The 27,585-nt window shown below is 40.0% G+C and overlaps 1 protein-coding gene across 10 annotated transcripts in view; it reads left to right on the top strand.

Annotated features, from left to right (window-relative positions):
• The first annotated feature begins 12,426 nt into the window (after window positions 1-12,426).
• LOC119914090 (transcription factor 4-like) overlaps window positions 12,427-27,585 on the top strand; it is a 270,600-nt gene continuing 255,441 nt past the window's right edge. For 2 of the 10 annotated variants that reach the window (XM_038733092.1, XM_038733098.1), the window contains exons 1-3: window positions 12,429-13,242; window positions 13,573-13,611; window positions 17,377-17,449. In XM_038733092.1, coding sequence (XP_038589020.1) covers window positions 13,141-13,242; window positions 13,573-13,611; window positions 17,377-17,449 — 214 coding nt within the window. In that variant the 5' untranslated portion in view covers window positions 12,429-13,140. Of the gene's footprint in view, window positions 13,243-13,532; window positions 13,612-17,376; window positions 17,450-27,585 lie in introns of all 10 variants that reach the window. The other 8 variants (XM_038733095.1, XM_038733099.1, XM_038733093.1 and 5 more) reach the window with 7 other exon arrangements.

Genomic DNA, 27,585 nt, shown 5'->3' with positions numbered 1-27,585 from the left:
AGTGTGATCATCTGCTTGGCTAGCCTTGGCAATCTACCTGAGTACTCCCTGTTATTTTAGAAACTGACAGTAACAGAATAGTCTGTCAAAAATAAAGATGAGTATGGTAGTGATGATTCCTGCTTCAACTTTGACCAATCAAGCTTGCCGTAGTCGTGTGCACACAGTTATTCCAGTGAGGGATTTTCACTGACATTTTGGGTGCAGTCGCTTTCACCTTATCTCCCAATAAAGTGTTGGCTTGTTTAAAAACTGTCAGACATCCAACAAAGTTCTTCTCTCTGAACATGTCTTGTTAGAGTTTTGTGCTGCTTTTGACACCATTGAGCATCACAAGCACTTTACTATTGAATTTCTATTAAAAGAACCGCACTAAACTGATTTAAGCTCTGTTTATTAATGATGAAACCTCCATGAATGCCATAGTTAGTCATGGAGTTCCTCAAGGTCTTGTCCTTGAACCAGAGGCCGGCTGACCATCGGGAAGTTCAGGAAGGACTCCCACATGGCTGGAAGGAGTTTACTTTCTATCAGGTTTGTGTTAGAGCAAGTGCAATAGAGATTGTTAATATTGCGAAAAAAAAAGGAAAGAAAGGAATATATATATATATATATATATATATATTTATAAAACGGGTAGCTCAAATCAAGCAATCTGACTGATTCATAGTAGTGATATAATGATTGTATATAACGGGTATGACTTCAAATTTCTTCACACAGATCCGTATCCCTCCGCAACAAACAGGGTTCGAGTTATAATCTTCGTGGGGGTCTCACGCCCCATTTACACCTGGTATGAAAATGTGATCTGATGCAGATTGCATTTTACCAGTGGGGATAAATAAATAATGAGAGAGTGAGAGAGAGAGAAATCATTGCTTATTACGTGATTCAACATTTCCCTCTCTCACACACATGAAAATGCACAAACACATACACTCAGCAGTCCACTACTTGCCCCAGATATCTGCGATATTGCAAGAAAGTTTAAGTTTCAATAGCCTGTTCAAAGACTATTGCTCAAGGAGAGACGCAATTCCGCCCTTTATGGTAGGTATAATATTAAAGTGTTATTATTTTACACACTGCTGGCTGCCAGCACACTGTATCAAGCATATTATTATATGGCCAATTTCAAGTTACCTAAGTCAATCTCCTGACGCTGGACTGTTTTTAGTGGCTGCACAACAAACGGCAATGTGCAAATAGATATAAATAAATAGTTCTAATAATTCTAGCCTTTGATGTATGTTGCTTAGCAACCGTCATGCGCTATGTAGCCTACCGTGGCGGCCTAGTAAAACTACTTTTTGCATTCATAAAGAAATGTCTGTTGATGAAATAAAGTCAAATTGTAGTGCGTCTTTTAAATAACAGTTTGCAAAGTGTTATCACACCCAGCTATCAAGCTCCTCTCCTGTGGAATCAGGTCCTAGTTTGGGTTGTGGAGGCAGACACCATCTCCACATTTAAGAGTAGGCAAGACTTGATAAAGTCAATGATAAAGATTATAGTTAGAGCTGGCTCAGGTGAGTTTAAACAAAAGTTTAAACATTTTTTCATATATTTATATGTGCGATCTAAGCAGCTTAGAATGAGTTTGATAGTAGCCTATTTTCCATCTTTGCTGAGCAAAAGGCAGGGTGAGTTCAGTGATCGAGGCAAATAAAAGCTATTAACTATTAATTGAGGTTTTAGCGTATTATGAATTGTCATTATATAAATAAAATTTAAATGAATCGTCCAGCTACTTGTGTTTCTTGACCTGTCTGTCTTTTTAAAATGTCACCATGTTCCCAGATTTCAGATTATGTTATGATTACTGATTCTACTAGAAACTAGAAAAAGACTAAATAATAAATAAAAATAAAAATGCAATTATCGGTTGTACCAGAACAGGTTTACATGGTTTAATTTTCAAAAAACACCACATTTTCCTCATACTGCACATTGCTGGAGCTCCTCTTTTCACCCTGTGTTGTATGTTCCGCTCTTGAGCTACAGAGTGATGCATCTTACTTGTAGAAAATCTTTGTTGGGAGTTGCACATGCGCAGTTCCCAGGTAAGGACTACTAGCCAATCAGAAGCAGAGAAGGGGGGGTCGTAAGAAACAAGGTAGTGTGATCCAAATCAAAGCCGCTTCAGACTGCGACCGTAACCTAGCAGATGGTATAAGTTACTCTCAAGTCAATATTCAAGCACATTTTTGTTCCGCCATCACTTCTCGTAAATGTTATGAGTTGTAGTTTTTCCCTGTGAATTTCTGAGTTTTTTGCCATTGTTTCATGTGTCCTTCTATTTGCCTGTTTCTCTCGTTCCTTGTCCGTAGTAGTTTATGTCTTGTCTTTTATCTTAGCTCTTGGTCCTGTGTTTATTTGATATTGTCATGGTTTGGAGTTTTGTAGTCTAGTTTATTATTTTGTTCATTCGCTTTAAGTTTTCTTAGTATCTGTCTAGTCTCCTATTCTAGTTATGTCCATGTTGCCCTGCGTTCGGTTTAATCTTATTTCAGTCTGTTTTCCCTGTTAGTTGAAGTTTTGGTATATTAGTGATCTGTCTGCTTATGTTCTGGTTCAGTCACTTATTCTCTGTTTCTTCCTGGTTATCATTAGTTTCCCTATGGCCTTATTGGTGTCTGTCTGTTTTCCCCTGCTGTCTCTCGCCTGCGTCTCATTAGTCTCATGTCTTGTCACCTGTGTTACTCCCACCCTGCTCGTTAGTCCCTGGTGTATATATCTGTTTGGTGTTTCTCTCCAGTCTTTGTCCGGTCATTGTTTGTGTCACCCTGTTCCTTTGGATTTCTGTTGGGATTGCCTTGTTTTTTGGACTCTGGTTACCAGCCACTCTGTCAGTAAGTTGGCTCGCCTTTTGTTTGTTTTGCCACAATAAACCCCCTTTGAACTGTACCTCCTCTGCTTTGCGTCCTGCGTTTGGGTCCTCCAACCTGCCTCACCACCACTAACCGTAACAGTAAAACTGTCAATATTCGAAATCTACACAGCTGATTTCTCACCTCAAAACTTCTCAGAAGTGGATTTAATGATGAAATTCCATATTAAAAACTGTAAAATATCAAACTTTCTGTTGCTTGCCTGTCTGGCGCACGCAATGATGATGCAGTGAATATTGTATGTTCTCTGACCAATCAGCAGTCTGTCATGTTTTCACGTTCCATTTTAGTTTCCCTCAGCTCGCTTGGAACCTCAATGGAGGTGAGGTGATACGAAAAAAGTACCTGGAAGCAGGTACAGGTGCAACATTTCTACAATGGAAAACCTAACAAAGGCGAGTCGAGCCAAAGGGCCTCAGCTCAGACTAGCTTGGTCTGAGGGCGTGCCTGACCCTGCTAGCCGCTTGGCAAGCTTTATGACGTGTTTTCATCGTGACGTCACAAGTAAAGGAAGTGAAGGGCTGGACTACAAACGAGCTGTTTTCAAGCGGTTCAGAGCAGAGCTTTCTGTGGGAGATGGGAACTCCCTTTGGGCTTTTTCACTTTGCAAACCTGTTACATGCACAAAAGAGATATATAACTCAATAAAGGAGAGGGAAAAAGCCAAAAAGCATAATACCACCTCTTTAAAAGACATTTTTTCAGCTTTCTAGAATATAGGTAAAACTACTTTTTGTGGACAATTCAACATGCACCTTAACACCAGGGGATAAAACTGTTACTGAGAGACCAACTTTCACTTTATCAACAGAAGGAAGTGGCCTGAACTTGACCCCAGCTGCCTCCCTCTAGCCACCCCTCTCTCTCTCTCTTGCTTGCTCTCTCTTGCTCTCTTACTCTATCCCACACACACACACACACACACACACACACACACACACACACACACACACACACAGTGCATACATACTGGAGACACCTGTGTAAACCATCTGCTTGGCACTCGCCTCCTTATCCCAAAAAAACTCCCAGACCAGGGACAACACATACAAACACACACCCGGTGTGTGACACAGACTCACATCAACCAAGAATTCTGCATGAGAGAAGTTTAAACACTTGAGATTTGACACCTGCTGAGTTTCTCCTGCTGAAAAGAACCTCAGTTACTCTTCGGGTCTTTAACTGTTAATAATTGTCACTTTCACCTGAGCAGGTGGGGCATTCAGCCACATTCCTGTCAGATGGGGAAGGTGGACATGTAGCTCATTACTAAAACTTGAGATCAACTCATAAAAATCAATACAGAAACTTGGCTGACACTGAGACCTTTGACCAACATGAATTACTGTTCACCTTGTAGCAAGAATCTTGTCAGCTGTCTGTGCAGATTGGAAAGAGCAATAATGTAGAGTAGTGTAACTGCATCTAAGAAAATTGAAGATTAAGAAATATAGTTTTTCCATCTTAACCCCTAGTTGCTCCAGAGGTGTGCGACCTCTGATGTACATAGTAATTGTAAGTCGCTTTGGATAAAAGCGTCAGCTAAATGAATTAATGCAGAATTCTCCTAAATGCACGTTGTTGTCTGGCAGTAGGGTTGCAAGTTCACACTTGCTGAAATGAACTGAACCCAGCTGACAAATGCACCAGAGTTTGTTTAAACCAAACTAAACTTCCTCACAACAAAGTACAAGACACTTATCGTAAATCAATCAATCAATTTTCCTCAAAATAGCGTGATGTCACCTGTTTATGAGCTAGTCTGTGACCATGAGATTTGATCATTAGCATAATCTACGCCCCTACATTTGCCTGTTGATAATTACCTGTTTCACTCCGTTTGTGGGCAGATATAAAACACAAACGTTTTACTGAAGAGTAACAACAAGACTATCAGAGCTTTTAGTCCGGCTTTGAAATCAGTGGACAAAACATAACAATCTCATCAGTGTCAAGTCCATTAAAGTACCCGAATCAATTATAAAATATTATATTAATAATACTGATGTTTATTACGTGTCATTAGAGTAGTGCTGTACTGTGACAGAAATAAAGAGGGAATGGTTAAAACGCTAAAAATGTTTTTCTAAAGCAAAGCGGTCCGTGACTAATGTGAGAGGCAGTGACATACACTGAGATATTAGATTAATATTACAGGTTGCATTAGCTGATGTTACACTGTCAGGTGTTCTAAGAGAGGATGATACTGGACCTGCACGGAGACTCTGAGGAAGCGATCCTAACAACTACTGAACTGTAGAGGTTGCCACACAAAATATTAACACTTTGGACCCAATTTGGAACTTTTCACTCAGGGGTGTCCTCACTTTTCTTGCCAGCAGTTTAGACATTAACGGCTGTGTGATGTGTTATTTTGGGGGGACAGCAAATTTACACTGTTATACAAGCTGTACACTCACTACTTTACACTGTACAAAAATATGAGGGGTGTACTCACTTTAGTGAGATACTGTATATAGCTGAAATAGTTTGTATTAAAACAAGCTTTTTACAAAAAAAGTGACAGCAGCTTCTTCCTCTGTGGTGGATGGTTTGCCTGTTTTTAGGAAGAGGGCGCTCGATGAGTTCAGCTGGAGGAGGAGGAGGATGGAGGAATGTTCCAGAATGCTGATAGTGGGGACAGATTATAAACACACACACACACACACACCACAAAAACACACATAACAAACTTGAGCCAACACTCATCCGCTCTCTTGCTTTTCCTCCCTCTCGCTCTTTCCCTCCAATCTCCAAAAGCACTCACACTTTTATACACTCATATACTTACACACACTTACAGACACACACACACGCACACAGTGATCCGGGTGGAATCAAAGGGTATTAGCTGTGCGGTGTTCAGTTCCCCCGGTCCTTTCCCAGCATTCTCCACAGCTGTACGATTACACAGGTGTTTGGCAAAAACACACTGTTAGAGACCACAGAGGGGTGGAGTGTGTGTGTGTGTGTGTGTGTGTGTGTGTGTGTGTGTGTGTGTGTGTGCATATGTATGTGTTTGAGTGAGACAGAAAAAAAATGAATATGCATGTGTGGTTGCATGCATTTAGAGTGTCTGCTTGCACAGCTTCCCTGCAGGAGTGTGTGCTTTTGTGTGTATATACAGTATGTGTGTGTGTTTATACCATTAATTCCTCCCAGTGACTCAGCCCTGCTATTTCCTTGACCACCATCATCATTACATTTTAAATTCACTCCTGTCATTTTTTTTCTTTCTGTCTGTCTCTCAGTCTTCATTCATGTTTCCTTAGAAACGCAATCAGTATCCAAGAGGGGGGTGTGCTGTGTTGCCTGGTAGTTACATTTGCTGAATCAATTTAATACATCTAATTCTTTAGCTACTGGCTTCTGAAAAAGGTGCTAGAGGCTGCTAAATACTGCAGAACTCCACTCTCTTTACACACTTTTATTTCAAATCTCTTCAAATAGGCCGGAGAAAACTAATTTCAGCTGAGGGAATGGGAATGTCATTATTTTTGCAGAAATGTGGTCACAAAAACCAAAGAGATGGACAGAGGAAACGTTAAGGGATCACCAAAATTAACTGAAGGGAACATGAATGGCTGAACCAAGGTTAATGCCAATCTATCCAATAGTTATTGATATATTTGACTCAAAACCACAAATGTTATGGTGGAACTAGGGAAAAAGTCAGGACATCACTAAGGTTGTAAGGATTGATCTTGAATGTCTATACAAAATGTCAACAAGTGTTGTTGAGATATGGACCAGTGGTGGACAAGGCTACCCACAGAGCAACTGAAAGAAAGAAAGACTGACTGTTGGATTGACAGTATATGGAGAGAGATTTGTCTTAAAATTATTTGTGTGAACTGATCAACTTGTGTGTAAATGTGTAATCTGTATATGTAACACATTCCACAAATAAAAAAGAAAGATTTGAAAACTCACAAAAATATTCTGCAAACATAAAAAAGATCTTCCACAAATCGTACACTCGGAATGCATTTACAAATATTCCGAATAGCATTTCTGAATATCTTCCTAACATTTACAACTTTTGAACAGGCGTTTGTGCATCCAGGTTTTATTCGTGGATCTTATGTTACATTTGCATTTTACACACACAAAGTTTTACGACAAACTTCCCGGCAGAACAAAAATGTACTTGTGTCACTAGGCCATTTTTGGATTGCATGTGATGCCTGCTGATGATGTAATTTCTGCATTTCAAAGGTAGAGCATGCTGTCTTTCTATGAGATGTTTTGTCTTTTTGTCACAGATAAGTAACACAAAGTTTAGCAGTAAGTTAATTGTGTCATTATGTTAATGGGACAGAGACAGAATTTGTTTGTGTTCAAAACATTTTCTATGTATATTATCTAGCACACACTTTCATATACATTTCTGTCAGAGTATGAAAGGCACAAGGATGTTCATGGACAACTTTCAGTTCCCTAAAGCAGTGGGCTTTAGCTTTAACTGTAAAGCACAAGTCACACACAGTCTAGCCAAGTCTCAACTCAGTTCAAAAAGGCAGGGATGGAAAAATCCAGGTAGACAGTCAGATCAGGCAATTGCAAGGTTACCTCAGCGCAGGAGGGAGTGGCTTGATCTGTAATTACTGGAAGAGTTAGTATATGACAGGTAAACACAGAGCAGGTAAGTGAATTACTGTTTAAGATCTGGATGAAGTAGTGATGAAAAACAAAATGTGACAAAGTGCAATGTAAACACCTAATAATCTGCAGAGTTTTGTTGATGTGTTGTTGTGCAGTAAAGCATTACGTTGTCCTTGCGATAGAAATCGTGCCTGGATTTCAATCTTACATAGCGTCATAGAAAGCTTCCCTGGCCTGGAGAGGCAATGATACTGACATCATACACCTTATTATAGATCAGTATAGCATCAAAATGATTTTGAACCAGCTATTTTAAAATAAAAATATACTGAACAAAATTATAAACGCAACACTGCTGTCAGGTTCGAGGGTGAGCGCCAAACAGATGAGAGCCCAAATGCAAGACTCAGGAGCGGAGATACAGTTCAGGGATTTTAATCCATAACATGGAAAAGGCAAAACAAAGCTTACAAAGTGCAGGGACTGGCAACATCCAAAATACAACAGCACAGCAAAAGGCAGAACACTCTTCCTACGACACATAACAGAGCGTATACACGCTACAATGACTGGACAAGGAATGAACAGAAACACCAAACATTTATACACAGGGACTAACGAACAGTGCGGGAGCAACGTAGGTGACAGGGATCAGGACTAACGAGACAGGCAGGCAGAGAGACAGCAGGGGAAAACAGAGAGACTGGCAGATTACTGGGTGGCAACAGACAACACAAGTTACTGGACACTAAAGATATATAAATGACAAACTAATACAGACACAAGCAGACAGATCACCAATAACTACAACCAACAGGGAAAACAGACCGAAGCTGGGATTAAACAGAACTCAGAGCAGACACGGGCAAAACAACACAGAAGGACCCAGACCAGACGTGAACACTAAGACATGAACTAAGGCTCAGGACTAGGAACTAAGATAAGAGACAAGACGGATAATAAGTAACTTAAACATGCGGATGAATAAAATAATAAACAAGGCTACACAGAGACAAAAGCAGCATGATCAAAATCAAATTAATTAAAGAAACTGGCAGAGAACATAAATTGACACCTAGCAAACAGACAGAACTACAGCATGATGTTACAGAAACTAATATATGAGACAGGAACAGAACCGAACTAGAACTAAGGCAGACACCGAGATGACAGAACAGATCAGACCAGAACCACCACACAGAACAAGCAAAAGACAGAACAACATAGACCAACTCCACAAGACAAATAAATGATAAACAGACAGGACCAAATCCAAACGCAAACACACACCAAGAAGACTGGATACAAGGCCACAAACAGACAGGATGGAAAACCAAAACCCAACAGACTATATAACAGATACCTAACTGACGAAAAACTGTGACAACTGTTTGTCCCCCATTCATCAGGAGCTGAACTCAAAGATCTAAGACTTTCTCTTTGAACACAAAAGGCCTATTTCTCTCAAATATTGTTGTCACAAATCTGTCAAAATCTGTGTTAGTGAGCACTTCTCTTTCCCTGAGATAATCTATCCACCTCACAGGTGTGGCATATTAAGATGCTGATCAGACAGCATGGGTATTGCACAGGTGTGCCTTAGGCTGGCCACAATAAAAGACCACTCAAAAATGAGGGGTCAGGAAACCAGTCAGTATCTGGTGTAGCTGTCTGCCATCTGCCCTGTACAGTGAAAACTGGGATTCATCCATGAAGAGAACATCTCTCCAAAGTGCCAGATGCCATCGACTGTGAGCATTTGCACACTGAAGTCGGTTACGACGATGAACTGCAGTTAGGTCGAGACCCCAGTGAGGACAATAAGCATGCAGATGAGCTTCCTTGAGATGGTTCCTGACAGTTTGTGTAGAAATTCTTTGGTTATGCAAACTGATTGTTGCAGCAGCTGGTCTCAGACGATCTTGGAGGTGAAGATGCCGGATGTGGAGGTCCTGGGCTGGTGTGGTTACATGTGGTCAGCGGTTGGGAAGCTGGTTGGATGTACTCCCAAATTCTCTGAAACATTCAGTTCATGGGCAACAGCTCTGGTGGACATTCCTGCGGTCAGCATGCCAATTGCACGCTCCCTCAGAACTTTGCATTGTGCTGTGTGATGGAACTTTTTGAGTGGCCTTTTATTGTGGCCAGCCTAAGACACACCTGTGCAATACCCGTGCTGTCTGATCAGCATCTTGATATGCCACACCTGTGAGGTGGATGGATTATCTCGGCAAAGGAGAAGTGCTATTTGTGAACAATATTTGAGAGAAATACGCCTTTGTGTACATAGAGAAAGTCTTAGATCTTTGAGTTCAGCTCATAATGAATTGGGGCAAAAACAAAAGTGTTGTTCAGTGTACTACATAATGTTGCTTTAGATTTGGATGGATCATCAACATGAACTTGACTACAGCTGCTGCTCCAACTTCCCATTGTCTTTAGAACACCAAAATACACCTGTATCTTTCACCTCATGTAGTATCATTGCCTCAGGTGTCTCCGTGTGCACCTCCTGTTCAACTCTCCTGTGCCTCCCCGGGGAGGTAAAGCAAGAGAAAGGCTTGGTTTGCTTCAATATAATGTTTTATTTTTAATGCTAATATAAATTTATATTTAAGTCCTAACAACTTGTAATCCTCATTTATGCCAACAGATACAGGTATAAACTAGCATTTTGTGCACTGTTTGATCCTTCTGTTGTTATTTTGTATGATATTCTTTATAGGATACATCTAGTTGTTCCACTAACTGAGTCACACTACAAATAATGTCCCATTTGCCCCCTCCTTCCCAGCTCATTATGTAATAAATTCTATGTATCAAGGATGATTTTTGCAGCTCAGTTTTGACCCAGATGTGACAGACGTACTGTGATGTGTCAGACCGTAACTGTGCGTTCCAGCTCTGTTTCAAGGTTAAAACACTCAGACTAAACCAGGATATGTTGTTAGAAGTTATGTAACTTTCCTGTGTTCACATGTTGATAATGAAAGGGAAGCAGCGACATGTCGACTGGCTTTTTGTCAAATCAAAGATAAGTTAGGAGGATGCAGTCCTGTGGTATAATGAAAGAAGAGATTAAGAGCAAGAAATATATAAGCACCTGCTCACATTGTAATCCGCATTAGCCGCAGAGAATAGATCACAGGCCATGAGAGCCCGAGCAACAGTTTCATAGATTCACTTTTGTCCCAGATTTTTCAGTTTTTTCTTGATTCTTTGTCACTCTTTCTTTTTCTTTTCTTGTCATTCTTTCTTTTCTTTTCTTGTCTCTCCACAGCAGTTACACTGTCAACATCATCATTTGTTCAAATGGCTTAAAACAACCTATGTTTATGTTTTAATCCTTAAAGCAGCATTCACTGTTCTTTTGTGATTTTGGGGGTACTGGAACAAGCTATAAACACAACATTGACATTATCACCTTATAATGTTGTGATGGCTGGTGTTAGCAAACAGTTTCTTTGCATTTACATGACCGGCAGACACAGAGCAACCCCACTGGAGTTGTGTTTGTGTCCACCTGATGAATGAAAGTCCAATATTCACTCTGCTTTAAGCTCTGATTTGGTATCCACCATTTCCTGAAAAAAATGTCTGGCTCTTAAGCTGCTAGATGTTACACCTACTTAAGTTGCTGGTTGCTTACTTTGTCTGTCTACTGTTTGTTGCTGGATAGGTAGCATAGTCTACCTGCTAGCAGCCTGCTGCTGCTGGAAACGAGGTTGATAAGAGAGCTGAGAGTGATCCAAACAGTACCTTTGCCTCTGTATGCAAAACCAAAACAATGAGCTAAAGATGCCTAAAAAGCTCTGTAGATGATGGGAACTTTAGAGTCAGGTGATAATTCTCTGTGGGTTTGTCACTATGAGCAACACCTATTGACAGAATCATTTGATTAATTGGTAGTACACAAATAATTAATGGACTTGGGCTGGCCAGACTGGCAAACATTTGTTGCTGGGCCTCTTTTGAGGACAGTTTGACACAAGGCCACTCAGTAATACCCCAGGAGTGTGGTGTCCGGGGAAAGTTTCCTGCTTTGCCAGGTGTGTTTTGACTTGAAAACATGGATAAAGAGAGTTGTGGTGTGTTTACTGTCCACTTCATCTCTAATAAGATTGTCCTGTCAACACTTATACATAAAAACTTTTGATTATATTCACCTTAGATTAGCAACACATTATGCTAGCACTTATGCAGTATTTTGTGCACACAAACAAGTGGTCTGTTGAGTAATCTGTTCTCTCTGCTGCTTTCTGTATAAGCTGAAAGGCCAACAGGCAGGACCACTTTACACTGCAACAAATAAGCCTTTATGTCCTACCTGCACCTGAGTATTTTTGCTGGCCTTTTTTCTGAGAGAAACCCGCACATGCAGGGTGTAATTGGCAGAAATAGGCCAGTCATTTTATACCTGCAGGCTGCACAAATTAAAAAAAGCCAACTACTGCAAAGTATTTCCAGTGAGGTGGGTTTTGGTGCTGTTGTGGTTTAAGTGGTGACCCATAGGGGGTTACCATGCAAGTCAAGTCAGTTTTTAGTCTATATAAAAATCTCTATAAAATACATAAAGAAAGTTATATAAATAGATAGACACAGAATGTAGGGGCATAAATGGTTATATGAAAAACTACCCACCTAAAACTAATAAAAACAATAAAATGAAATATGAAATAAGTAAATACATTTTATATATAATTTGTAACATTTTAAAACACATTTTAAAACTTTTATTTTGTCTAGGGTTTAAGCACCATTGCAGTTCCCCAAACTCCAGAGAGGGGGAAAATCACCTTTTCCTACCCCAATTACTCTAATTAACCTAATCCAAATCAAACCAGCCAATCACCGCACCATCAGCCACTCCATCAAACCAATTTTTCTTTAAAATGTTTTTATTTTTGCAGGAGATTTTTCTGCTCTCTACTGTAGCAGCAGCAGCAGCAGCTCGGCGGTAGTGTTAGACGAGAATGTAAGCTAGGTGGCCGCACGAACACATTTATCACACCGAGGCTGTGCCAGACGCACATGGGATCCGTCCTGCGTACCCGGGGATCTTCAGCACCCGTAGCCGAGCGGACGGGACCCTCAGCGCGGTCAGGAGCAGCGCTCACCCTGCCGCGACTCTTCCTCTGACACCAACGCACGCACAAAACCACCACTGCTCATTTTTTCGGGTGATCTTTTTCCTCCCTGAGAAGCTAGCGGAGACACGGCGTGTTATTTATTTATATCGTGTGTGAGCCTGACAATCAGCCGCGGCGGACGAACTGCGTCTTTGCGCGGAGAGGTCGGACTTCTTTGGCTGGGGAAAACACACCAAAACACACGCGAAAAGACTCCCGTCCTGTCGCCCCCCTTTTTATCAGTCAGTTTTTTTTCTTGCGATTTATTTCCTGCTGCCAAACCAGGAACCCGGGACCGAGTCCCTGCTCTGAGGATGAAAGAAAACTAGATTTCTGATCGAGGCTTTAAGGTTGTTTTACTGGATTTATTTCGCTGTGGAGGAAAAGAGATCCGGGAGCGGAGCGGTGCGCAAAAAGCCGTCCTTCTCTCTCCTCTCCCCCCTCTATCTCTCCATCTATCAATCTGTCTACCTATCCTCTTCTCTCTATCTATCTCTCCATTTGTTTCCATGTTTTTAGGTCCGTGCGATTTTGCTAAAATGCATCATCAACAGCGGATGGCAGCTTTGGGAACAGACAAGGAGCTGAGTGACTTACTGGATTTCAGCGCGGTAAGGAAATTCATCTTCTTTTTATTGTTAATATGAATATAATGGCTAGTGTCATGACAGTACAAGCCGTAGAAGAAAGAATCGTCCTATAGGCTTCATACAGCGAACCACTGTTTACATTTTTAACCTATGAGTTGCACGGCACATAACCTGCATATTTTAGCCTTCAATCAGTCTTTCAACTATTTGCACAAAAGTTGTGTGTTTGAGTAACTTGCAGACAAGTCAGTGCATATTGTTGGTTTTCTAATTTCATTTTTGTTTGTTTGTGTGTGTGTGTGTGTGTGCAGAGAATTGTGATGCTGCATTAGTAATTTTGTTGTCTTATAGATGCGAAACAGCGATTTGAAAATGTTCCCAACATCCATGGTAGTATATCTCATTTTAAGTCCTTTTTTTCCTTCATGTGTAGCCAGATTTCTTTACCCATGATAGATGATTTAGAAAATGTTTCGTTTTGTCTGTGTGAGTTTATAAGCTGCTCCATGCACTCTGCACCCGTGTTGTACAGAATATTTCAGATGATCAGGCAGACAGACAGACAGACAGACAGGGAGCAGGAAAGACAGAAATGTGCCACACACTCCGCAGTTTAAGGGTCCCTGCAGGAGGCTGTTAGCCCAAACTAATGACTCCGGTTAAAAGTTTGTGCTTCTTTTTTATTTTTTTTTTAAGAACAGCCTGTGTTATGAACTTGACGGACAGGAAATAGAGTCCCCGCTCTCGGCCATGTTTTCTCTGCCCCTCTCCTCCTCTGGGAGCAGCCTGGGAGCAACTTTGGTCTGAAGAGGAGGAGGGGGGACTAATCAGGAACACCCCAAAAAACAGATTCACATTAATCCTGTTATGAAACTAGAGAGACAGTGATGCTTTATGAGATGCAGAAATAGGAGATAAAATCCAACTGCACCTTTCAGTCTCTGTTGGAATGTTAATGCAATAATCACAGCTGAGGCCTGCATACACACAGAACTGACTATGTAACAGTGTTATGGAAATATTATATCAGAGGAGTTTTTAATTTAAAAAAATTTTAATATTTAATTGTTATTGTGTGATTTTTAACAAAGGACATTCAATAAGAATTGAGAGCCACATACACATAAAATGCCTCTGCAATGAATATATGATAATTATGAAATGAAATGAAATAATGATAATGAAAAAAAATCTGTGCTGTCTTGCTATGTAGGCCTGTGTATACCATAAATATACTATTAAATACAATTCAATTATGTCCATAGAGGGATTAGTGAGGGATAGTTGACAAAAGTCCATCAAAATCACCGTACACTCATCATTCTCTCAAGTCTCTGCAACAACATTATAGGAATATTATAGGAACGCTGACATTTACAGGTTTACAATACAATAATTAAAATCATAATTAAGTACAACTGACATATTTATATCCATGTAAGAAAGAATATTATAGGACTATTTCTAAACTGTTATGGTAGAAACATTTTTATCATCATTGAGAACTACAGAGACACACCAAGCCTGTATAGGAATATTGCAATGGTAGAAATATACAGTACACTTTCTAATGCAATACATGCAGTAAGCCTGTGTATTCCAGAGATACTGTGAAAATCTCTATAGTAATATTGTAGGGGACAAAAATATCATTAAGTCCAATTAAATCAACATAAACTCCTCATTAATGGCTCACACATTAGAATATTACAGCATTCTAACTGTGGAAAAAAGTACAAAAAACCATTATAAAATCATTATTTAGTAGCACAGACATGCTCTTGAGCACCTGAGGTATATCACAGGAATACTGTAGACATTTTTCACAAGTTAGATTTTTTTTTACAGGTTTCCAAAAATGTCAATCAGCCTGTCTTAATTTATATTTCTTGAAAAAACAGTCAAACAAAGGAGGGCAGCAGCAGCTAGAATGTGTCTCTTCTCATTAGAAACGCAGGCCGGTCGCATTAATTTATGCGATCATCTGTCTCTGCACGCCCACAAGCTGACACCAGCAGCTCAAAGTGCTTCGACTGGGATATCGATAGACCTGCTAATAATCAGAATAATCAGCATTTCTTTGCTTTCTCTTTATGTGTCGCAGCCGCGGGGGAGATCGAATACGCAAGCAATCTCAGGATCCAACATACACACTTAAAGGACCCACAGGCTGTATTGAGAACAATGACAGACAGATCAAGTCTTTATTGATTTAGTCAAGGTTTAATTTACTTATATTGTGGTCAATTTAAAAGAAATAATTACCTTAAACCTCAAATGAAAACTGAAGAGCTTTTAGCATCTGAAGGTGTGAAGCTTAGAGTGTGTTCAAGATCACTGAGATTTCACCATCAAACACACAGACACACAGGCCTGATGTTTATCCAGAGAGGTTATCCGGCAGGGTCAGATGTCTCACTTTGATAACGTGAACTATTTTCTTGTGAAGCTTTACAGTAGCTTGTACGTTAAGACAACAGGAATCAGTATTCAGTCTCTGTCGTAACGTGGGCTTGATTTTCCTGTAGATGTGCTGAGCAGATGGTAACTAGTTCTGATGATTATCTCATATGTTTAAGTCAGATATGAAGTAGATATGAAGTGTTTCATTCCAAAATAAGACGTCCAACGTTTGGCAAAAGTGACACTTTTGAATGAAAACATATTTGTGATAAAGGTGAGCAGGTGAATTGAGTGATGCTATTTATTTTTCATAGATGCAGAAAGAGGAATTTGATGTCTTTCTGCTTCCCAAAAGCATTCCCACATTGTTTTGGAAAATAAACTCTTCATATCTGTGTTCAGCTCTGAGTCTGTGTGATCATTAGGGCTGGGCATCGAACCTTGATACATTATGAACATAGACCAAAATGGGTCCATAGCATCATGTTGAAAACACTCAATTAATGAAAGCTGGTTTCAAGAGAGAACTCGAGTCATGAATCTAATGACTTTGGACTCCACTTTGACTTTAACCCCAATGACTAGAGACTTTAATGTCCAGCTGTTTGACTTAAAATAACTTAATATCCTCACCATGCTTAAAAAATAAACATCACAGTATTAAAAACAAGTTACTGTAAATCAGTCTAACAGCAGCCAATCAGGGTATGCGAGCAGGAAGGAAAGGTGTGTTTGTCAGTGCAGACCAACAGACAGACAACCGACGATACTTCAAATTATCCAAAGAAGACGTAAAGACTGCTGTGGTCAATAAAAAAACAAAAACAAATGTCAACATGCAATCCAATTTTGATTTATCAGTTAAATGTGATCTAGTGAAATTTGATTTGAAAATATTAATCAGAAAAAGCTTTATTTTTTTCAGTCCTGATTTGGGACCTGACTTGATATGTACCTGTCTTGACCTGGGGCTTGACTGGGGACTTGCCTCTTCCAATTGGACTTGACTTGGGACTTGTAGGTCTTTACTTGGAACCTGACTTGAGGTCTTCTCATGGGACTGAGGACTTACCTGTCTTCCCATGGGACTTCCCATTTGCCTTGGAGTTTGCCATTGGGCTTGATTCTGGACTTGTTAGGCTTGATTTGGGACTTGGTTGGTTATGACTTAGGACTTGACAGCAAAGATTTGAGACTTATCTGCAACTGGCAAAACAGTGACATAGTCCCACATTTATTATTTTGATCAGATTTAGATTTTTTTTTTAAATAAATGTATGACTGTTGGGAAACCATTCAGAACTTTGGCTATTTTTGTCAAAATATAAACATATTTATATTTCTTGTGATATGAGAAAAAAAGATATAATTGTGGTACCAAAACCAAAAAAAGGTTCCAATCTGTGTTAGTATTAAAGAAATTTTGACTGATACCCAGCCTTAGTGATGATAGACCTTTAGTTTTTTTGGTAAACATTCACAAAGAGTTTCCTTCCAAAACAAGGTGTCTACTACTTTAAAAGCAAAAAAAAGCTCTGATAAGATCAAAATAAACAACATTAAATGACCATTACATTTAAGACATTTCCTAGCATAACATGCTGGCAGCAGCATTTTTCAGCCAAATGTTGCCCTGGCGTTTTGGAATGAAGTTTTTCATGTGAAGTAGCAGTAACGTTTTTGTAGATATGTGTCTTGCTGTCTGCAGTGTCAGTGCTCTCGGAGGTAATGTGCGCTCTGTTTGTCTTGTAGATGTTTTCCCCTCCCGTTAGCAGTGGAAAGAACGGGCCGACATCCCTGGGGAGCGGACATTTCTCCGGCTCAAGTACGTCAGCCTTCTCTCCACCCCCCACTTCTTCTTCTCTTTTCCCTTTCTTAGCCTCCTCCTCTCATCCCTCTTACACCTGCTCTCTGCTGCTTCGTTTGCTGTTTGAATTTTCTTGTGTTGCTAACTAACCATGTTCTGTACATGCAGATGCAGTTTTTGGGTTTTATGCTGTTTTGCTGTGTTGATCACTTTTTATTTTGAGACTGGAGAAATTGCAAGAAGGTTTTTTCATATACTGAAACTTGTTCATATATTTTTTAAATACTCTGGTTGGCATTGCTGTGGAGCTGGTTGGAACTTTCTGCACTAAAATTTTGCTTAAAACGTCACATGTTGCTCAGACAATGTGGTGGCCTGGTCTGACTAGTTCATCTCAAAAGGTCATACTATGCTCTTTTGCTTTTTCCCTTACCTTTTTTGTGTTATATATCTTTTTTTGTGCATGTAATAAGTTTGCTAAGTGAAAACACTGCTCCTGAACTGCCTGAAACAGCTGGATTGTAGTCCATCCTTTACTTCCGCAAACTATCTGTGTCACAACACGCGTCGTAATGCTCACTTCGCAGCTAGTGTGGCACGCCCTCAAAAACAGCAGTGGAGAAACACACTGAGCTGCAGCACACACACAGTGACAAGACGTCCACCTGCTGCATCCTCTTACGCCCGCCTGCCCTACAGAACGTTAGGCAGTCCATGGACATAAAATTGTTACATACGAAAGATCAGTTTCTTAAAAAATAATAACTCACCACTCTGAAACTCTTGCTCCAGTCTAGGTTGTTCGGGAACATGTACAGCTGAACCGAAGCCCTGGTTATGGCTTGTCAGTGCCCGGGCCTACTCTACTTCTGATTGGCTAATAGTCCTTACCTTGGTCCTGCGCATGTGCAGCTCTCAACAAAGATCAAATAGAAGTGAGATGCTTCACTAAAAAATTAGCCTTCAAAACACAGGGTTAAAAGAGGTGCTGCAGCTGCAGGATGACAAAAAATATGGTGTTTTTTGAAAATGAAACCATGTAAACATGTTCTGGTAGAACCTCTAAATAAATGATCTGAACCTGACCACTTTAATACTTCCCTACCCTGTCTGTGGCACTCACCCCAAGCCTATCTTTATTCCGACAGAATATGTAAATGTCTACAGCTGACAAATATAAAGCCAGTATTATTAAATAAGACGTATTTCCCAGAACAGACAGGCAATGTAGTTAAGAAAGAGTAAATAGTACATGTGTTGGGGACCGTTTCAGCGCTGATTAACACATTGGAGGCTTGACTTTGACCAAAGAGTTTTTTTTTTTTTGTTCAGATCACATGTAACATACCTGTACATTCTGTGCTCATGTGAATTTGGGGCAGCTGTGGCTTAGGAGGTAGAGCAGGTCGTCCACTAATCTCTGGGTTAGCAGTTTGATCCCTGGTTCCATATGTCGAAGTGTCTTTGGGCAAGACACTGAACCCTAAGTTGCCCCTGATGGACAGGCATCACCTTGGGTGACAGCTCTGTCGTTGTAAGTGTGTGTGTGTGAATGAGAGGTCAAATGTTTGGTACTTTGTCTGTTAAGATAGAAAAGTGCTATAAAAGTGCAGTCCATTTAATTAGTTCCTGCTTTATGTTGTAGGAAATGACATAGGAATGTTTTGGTGGTAAATATGACCATTAGGGGATGATGTGATTTTTCATGTTTCGTTATTTTGGGGCAACAAGTTTGTCTTTTAGCTGCTTAAGCTTAATCCTGAAGGATACATCCTGTTTTTCTGATTTGCTGCTCTCTTTCTTTCCTGCCTCTGTTTGTGTGCGTGTGTGTGTGTGTGTTGAGGAGATCAGTTCACTGTGTTTTTCTACACAGTGGTGGTGTTGGTGTCAAACAGGCACCATTTGCTTTCATCAGTGGTGGGACATGCTGGCTTTAAATCTGAAATGTAATGGAGATGAGGGTCTGCATGTGAAGTTTACCTCTGCAGTCAGTAGGTTAGTCAGTTCGGCGACGCTTCATTTCGCTTCATGCGTTGATTTCTATCCTGGCGTGCGCTGGTGTCGCATCAGCTGGGCAGAGTTTGCCATCAAATGAATATAGAATAAGCAAATTTGTGACCCGGGCGATATACACTGGGGGTAGTAGACTAATGAACAGGACCTAACTTTAGAATATCGGACACCAGGGAGCTGCCATAGCTTTTCACTGGATAAAAAAAGTGGGGGCGACAAAAATGCCGCGATTTCGAAAATTGGGAGGGACATGTCCCCACGGTCCCTTGTGGATATTACACCAAAGACTGTACTTAAGTACATTTGTGAGGAATTTGTCTTTAACTTGAGTATTTACTTTTTATGTGACTTCATACTTCTACTACTGCATTGAAAACATAGTGTCTACAAAATATGATGCTTAGTTTTAAATTAATCTACCCAACAGTATAAAACAAGCATGCAAAGGTGTCACTTTGGGCTCTGGGTTATTGTGACAGCATTTCACATTTCGCTTTCAGAATTATTTTATTAACCAAAGAATCAAATGGTTAACAAGAAAATAATCAGCATATTAATCCATAATAGAAATAATTATTGGTTGAGGTGGATACAAAATTGTTCAAATTAGATAACTTCAACCAACTACAGCAGTAAAATGCTGCCTATGCATTAATACACAAGTAATGATAATCAAATGAAATAATATATAATATATTTTTCTTCATATGCTACTTTTATGTTAAATACTTAAAGTACATTACGATTGCTATACATGTCAGAGGTCGCACGCCTCTGGAGCAACTAGGGTTTAAGTGTCTCAGGGAGCAAGACACTGTGTCACTGTGTCACATGTGTCACTTTGGGGAATTGTACCCGGGTGTCTCACACCAAAGGCATGTGTGTCATCCACTGTTCCATCACCATCCAATTCATTCACTCATTGATTTATGCTTCCATCCAGTCAGTCAGTTACTGTATCAGCAAGACAGTTGGTAAAGTTGCTTCATGTGTCAGCCCTTCTTTCACCAATACACTGAGCCATTCATTCATTTATTCATTTATTAATCCAGTCAGCCTGGAAGCCAGTGAGCGAGTTCATAAGTGAAATAATCTGTCACTCTGTAGCTGCTCAGTGTGTTATTGATTGATTGATTGATTGATTAACTGAGTCAGTCAGTCACTTAGTCCCTGTTCAGACTGAGTTTATCCCTGTGTGAAAAAACGCATTCATTTGAATAAGGCCAGTCTAGCAATGCAGCAGGGGTGCCCGCAAAAAAACTGCAGGGTCATCTGGTAAAAATGTTGAACCTGGCTCAATTTACATTCCTGGTGGATAACTTTGTAATGTTAATGCTGCATGTGTACTGTTTACCTGTCAATATGAAAGCTAAATAATGCTGCAGTGACTTTCAAGAGATGTAAAACCTCTGTCAGAGGTATGAACTGTTGTGAGTAGTTTTGGTTTCTGTTAACTCTTCTGGCTGATTGAATCCCAATCCAGCGCTGTTGATCAATCGCAAACATTGACGAGTCTACTGGCAGCAGAGCGACATATTTTACAAACAAAGAGCAAACTATAATATTAAGAAAGATGTTAAACACATAATTGTGGCTAAAAGCAACACAGCTGCAGCTGCCAAATGCAGAAAGACAGAAGATGTGACTGTGTGAATGTAAGTTAACAGGCTTATAATTTCACTGGACCGACATCAGGGCTTGAGTAGAGCGGACTATAATTACATTTGTGTATTTCATTAAATTAAAGGTTAAGTGTGTATGTTTTAGTGGCATCTAGTGGTGAGCGTTGTGAATTGCAACCAACTGACCACTGGGCATTCACGTGGTCCTCGGATGGTCCCATTTCCCGAGCTGTGAAGTCGTTCTTCCGATTTTGATTTGGTAATCCTATGCTCCTAAATCGGAATTTGGAATCAGCATCTACTACAAAGATGTGTTGGATTAGCATTATCAGAGCAATTTAATTTATTAAACAAAAAGGCGTTGATAACTTTCAACATATGGTCCTCTTTTAATATCTTTAAATAGAACAGACTATCTCTGGCAAAGTTTATCTTTTTTGTGTCTTCTTATATTTGTGGATCCTGTTCTGTATTCTTGTTTATGTCCCATATACACTTTATTTCTCAAAGATTTAAGGAGGGAAAAATAATTCAGATTATTCCGACACCACATGTATGCACCATCAGTCAACGCTCACGCCTCTCTTTGCAAGCACGTAAGAGGTGGCCGACACGCTCTTTTGGCTCTTGTGTTAAATAATACGTGTGTTCCTCCATTTGTCCAAATTTCTCTTCTCTTCTTCTAACAAACCAGTCAACTACCACAACTAATGCTACTGCTATTACTACTTCTTCTTCTTCTTGTACGTATTCAACATATTGACACAACGCGCTCTGTAGAGCAGTTTGTCCGTTTTGGGCTACTGTAGAAACATGGCTACGCAACATGGCAACTTCCATGTAAGAGGACCCGTGTATGTAGATAAAAATGGCTCATTCTAATGAAATAAACACATAATGGTTCATTATGTAAGGTCTTTTATACACCTCTGGAAACATAGTTATGTATATTATATTACATTTCTGTCAATAGACCCTCCTAAATATTACACACTGAAGCTTCAATGTGTTGCTTAGATGTATTCATTTGGCGTGTATGCCAATTTTAGCCTTGTTCTTTAGGCTTTTCAATATTAAAAGCACTGAATAAGTGAGAGTTCCAACTCAAAAATCAGATTAATTTATTTAACACTCGAAATACACGAAAAATCTATTCATGCCATAAAAAGTGCTAAATAGTGGTGGAAAGAATTACTAACTCACCACACTATCTGCACCCAAATAGCAAAAGTTGGGGCGGTTCTATAATGTAAGAAACAAATGCAACCTGAAGTTTGAATAAACAAATTCATATTAAACTAAACCTGAATTAATAATTAAATTAATTAAAGTTCTTTTAATGGCTGTGACAGGCTGTGTGAAACAGACTGGGGAGCAAATAAAAAATAAATATAAAAACATTTCTAAGTGGTGAGGAGGCTCACTGTCATATCTTAAAAGTCCAACAAGTACAAGACTTTAGTTCTTCAGTCAATCTCTATGGTAGGATGATATTGGTAATTAAAAGTAACTCTGCATCACCCACAGCAGTGTATAAAACAGTCTACGGGATCTTCTACTGATGGCAATGTCATTTTCCACAAGAATTGATTGGTCAGTAGGCGGTCCAACATGCTCCGGAGCAGGTTAGCTGTTCAGTATAAGTAACCATGACAATGTATGAAGTGAACGCCCATCATAGGACTAAAAACACAGGGTTAAACCTGAAGTTACTTCTCTAACCTCAAATCTTGCTTCATAGTACCGGCCCCTGGACTTCCTGTTTTGTAACCCGCCCCCCTTTAGTGAGCGCGTCAGTTGGTTGTTCATTGAGTTACTCAGTCAGTGAGTTGTGAACAAGTTGGTGAGTTAGGCTATGTACATGTGTATGAATGTGCACATATGTAGGACGACCAGGAACCAGCTTCTTGCCCCAGTAGGTTCTATGCAGACAGATAACAGAAAGAGAGAAAACTTTAGAGGTGGAGCACTGTTGACTGATGTTAAACTCCTGAAGATGATCAGAAGCGTTGTAGTCTTTTGATTCCAAAGACAGATTGTCCACCTCATTCCTCTACTCTCCTGCTCCTCTTATCTCTGTGGTTGGATGTACAGTTCTGTACTTTACCTCTTTGCTGTGATTACATATAAGGTTGTTGGTCGTGCTGCATTTACGTCATTTTAGTGTATGTTATGTTGACATCCTCATGACATCCTCAGTCTGCGCGAGACATGCTCATCCTCCGTCAGTCCAGCGGGATACTTTATTTTTAAAAATCTTTTCTGGAAGCCTTTCACAGTAAAAAAGCTGGGTCTTTTCTGTTGCTCTCGCTGATGTTGTTTACTTCGTTCGGAAGCCATTTTGTTTGTTGGCTGGAAAACAGAGAGATGCACAGACGTCTTCTTTGTTTACTGCTCTGGTTTGTGGTTGTCGTTGTTTGCGTGCTGCGGTTTCAGCAGTGTTGTTTGCTCCCGTGCCGTGCATATAAATGCAGGCAAGGATGACAAATTTTGGGAAAAAAGGCTTGGTTTTTGTAGAGTATGTAGTGGTTGTTAGGCCTTGGTTTGCTGCGTCGATGTGTATCTTCATTTTGGGATTGTTGATTTTGTTTTTCTTTTGATACAGGAACACACACGGGTGTCACACACTCACACACACACACATACTCATGCCTGTACACAAATCACACTCTGTGCACACACATCTAAACACCCACATGTACAAGATGCAACACACACACACACACACACACACACACACACACACACACACACACACACACACACACACACACACACACACACACACTCTGCTCACCCCTGCTGTGGCTTTCTGCAGGCCTCGGCATTTTGATGAGCCCAGCGCTGTTTGTGAATGTGGCTAATTAGAACTCTACAGACCTACACAACCATGAGAGCGGCGGTTACCAATGGCTGGGGCGAGGCCTGAGGCTGGGACGCGGCAACACTGAACCGGGTCCACACAGGTTCGGGTTCACAGTCATGTCTTTGGTTTATACTGTATTTGAGAGAAGTTAAAAAATACATTGAGGAATGCTGTAAACATTATATTCATACACAGCTCTGTCCTGATGTTTGGCTCGCAACCTTTTAATTAAGTTGACTTGTCAATAGTTTAATAGCACCCAACTGCAGAATCAGCACCATCAACTGTTGCCCAACTCCTAATATTATTATAACAGTAGTGGTGGAAAATATGCATTTATAAAAAAAAAATTAAGATTAGGTTAAAATGTGTGCTAAATATAGATGGAAATTTGACTACTGACAAAACCAAATGTCATATCAGTTTTTTACTAACTACCTTTTTTCAAATTATTATTCATTCTGTTCTGTGATAAAATACATGTGAAAGACCTATATATAAATTCTCAAATTGTCAAAAAAAAAACATCTCCTACAAACACATTGAGCTTACATTTGAAGAAACATGCTATATAAATACCTTTGACTTAACAAAAATTAAAATAAGACTTTCTATAAAATAAGAAATTTGAGCTTTTGGTCAGCAAGCTAGTTTCAATACATCTTACTCTGGGACTCCAGAATAGTTTTTTGACAAACTATGTTTTTGAATGCGCTGATATTAATTTGGTACAGATTTCAAAACAATACGTTTTTTGAGATATATCCTGTTTTTTTTGCCTAATAAAATACAGTCTAAAATCAAAAGGTAAATAAGTAAGTATTGAGGTTGGATACCCGGCGCTACACTACAGCACAGTGATTTACATTCCATCCTCACATTTAAACTCCTACATTAACAGAGGCATTTTGCAACACAACTCAAAGAACACAGTTTGTCCCAAATGCTTCAGAAAATAGGCGGAGGTTGCCAAACAGGGCTCAAGAAGACAACATCAACAGCAAAATTAGGACATAAAGGACACAAATGTCTGGACGTAAGCATGACATACAGAAGTGTAAAAATAACATGTCAGTCAGACAGAGAGGCAGAAGAATAAAACAGGTTTTAGGATTTGGTTTATGTGATGCTTTTGAGGATAAGCAGTGACATTCTTTTCCAAGCCTATCTTCATCTGGAGGTTGAATTTTGAAATGACAGCCATAACACAATGCTGTGAATTAATGTTGGTTTTGAAGCCCTCTCCTCATTCAGCGTAAGTACTCGTATTTTTGGCGATAAATTCACCTTAAAAACACAAAAGCGTCCAAACATTAAACGCTGCACAATCCCCAGAAGTCCCGGCTGACACGCTCAGCCCACGGTCATCACTAACCAGGAAGTGGATTAAGCGTTTTAATTATTGGGAGATTTCGCCGTTGTTGTTGTTGTTTATTTTGGGATCATCCCTGGAAAGATAATGCACACTTCAAACTCTGTGTGTGTTTCTAATCTCCTCCTGGATGAAGCCGTTCAGCGAGCGGCTTCACTCTGCCTGTCAAAACTGCTGCCACCGCCACTCGTCTATTTCAGGTCTTGGCTGGTTTTGGTGTTTTTCCTCTTTTTTTAAATGCTGTTATAACCTCTCAGATCCGCTGTTTGTCTTCCTGTCAATGGTGTTGGAAGGGGACTGTGTGTGTGTGTGTGTGTGTGTGTGTGAAAGATAGGCTGTAAATGTGTGTATATAAGAGAATGAGTGTTGAGCATAAAAATGTGTGTCTGAGAGATTTGAAGACACATATGCGTGTGTGTTTGTGTGTGTGTGTCTGTGTGGTTGGGGCCAAAGAGGAGGATGGGAAGGGAGCTGGGAGGGCAAAACATCATCCGCGTTGCCGTGGAACAAAGTTGGCAAAAAGAGATGGAGGAAATATTTCCTTAAGTGTCAGCAGAAAGGGACAAAGAGAGGGGAGGAAGAAGGGAAAGGTAAGATGGAAGTATGGACAGTTGAAAAATGGAAGTTAAGGGGGGAGAAAGGTAAGGAAAAGTAAGAAGGAGCTGATGACAGGAAAGATGAAGAAAGGAAGAGAAGAAGAAAAAAGGGAAAGGAAACAGGGAAGGAAGGAAAGGAAAAGTCAAAGGACAAAAAAAAAGGAAAAGAAAAAACAAAGAGGAAAGGAAAGAAGAAAGAAAGGAAGGGATAAAAGGACAGAAGAAAGGAAGCAAGAGAGGAAGAAAAAAGGAATGGAGGAAACCTAAAACATCCATCATTCTATTCATTCCCTAGCTATATTCACTTATCCTTGAGAGCCAATCCCAGCTGGCATTGGACGAGAGGCAGGCTACACTTTGGACAGGTGGCCAGTCAGTCACAGTCTCTCAGTACTTTCTGATTTTCCTGTCTGTGTATCTCATCCCCAGGACCACTGGTTCTTACTAAAGACAAACATCTATATCCATGTTTCAATAAAAGTAAGGCTCAGTAATATCATGAAACATTAATGCACATTTCTAGTGAGTATGTACAGTACGTCAGCAGGACGGTGTATGTGGGACTAAGTGAAAGCAGTCCAGAGTTGTGTTGAACTCATTATCATGATATTAATATGGATATTTTGCAATATTGATGTATGTCATCATATCAAGTCACACGTTAAATTATCAAACTAATGCTGGGAGTTTTCAGTTGTGTTCCACTCTTTGCATTAGATTTGACCACCTCTATGTGTCAGTAGAAAAGAAAGATTTTTCCTTTGTATTTAATTAGAGCTTGCTCAGAATCATCAATTTGTACAACAGAAATTTGTTAATTTGTTGAACTTCAATAAACAATTATACTGAAATGTGCTCAGCTCTATCTGAGTGTTGCGAGATTATTAATAAGATGGGGAAAAAGAAGAAAAGGCTTTTCTCTAATCTTTTTTTCTTGTGAGACCTGGAGAGTTTGATGTCTTCAGGTCTCTAGAAATGATCCAAATGAGACAGGAAAATTATTCTTTGGTCAAAGTGAATATCAGCAAACCTTAATAACAGGGAGACAATTGCAAAATCAATAAGCTTTATCCTGTTTTATATTATTTTTGTCCCACCTTCCACCTCTTCCTCCTCTTCTTTTTCTTGTCAAAGCTAAAGCCAAACAGAAAAACACAGCAGCACTGTTGCCTCTGCCAGCGAGCTTCACGCATTAGCAGAGAAATTTGGGCAAGGATAGATACAGCCCCGATGGCATGCCTGATTTTTGTTCCCCTAATTGGCATAGCCTATTAAGTCACAGTTCACAGCGGAGAAAAAAGGGGGTTGCTTTAATAATATCCCCTCTCCCGTTTGATTTGATGCACTTGTACCGAGACAGATAACGTGCTTCAGCGCGGCGAGCAACGCCCCCACTGCCACCCTCTTGTCTCTATCCAGTCAAATCTGCCTCTGTTACGCCTGTCACTCAAAAGCACCCCGGCTGATCGCTTTCAAAATAGAGATGGAGAGCAGAGCAGGAGCCAGTCGCTTAATACCTCACCCTCCCACCTTCTCTCTGCTGCTGAGGCTGTTAATTTGTCTCGTTTCCCCGGCAAGGAGATGCAGAACGACTCACAAAAACACCCAACCATGCTCTTAATTGTGGTGCGGATTAGGGATTAATAGGCGTTTTTAGCCATAATGGCAAATATTATTAGCCCCAT

This window comes from Micropterus salmoides, unplaced genomic scaffold (assembly GCF_014851395.1).
Source record: "Micropterus salmoides isolate LMB-PRFRI ecotype aquatic unplaced genomic scaffold, ASM1485139v1 Ms_hic_scaffold_20, whole genome shotgun sequence".
NCBI classification, from domain to species: domain Eukaryota; kingdom Metazoa; phylum Chordata; class Actinopteri; order Centrarchiformes; family Centrarchidae; genus Micropterus; species Micropterus salmoides.
This window is presented reverse-complemented; position numbering and strand designations above follow the sequence as displayed.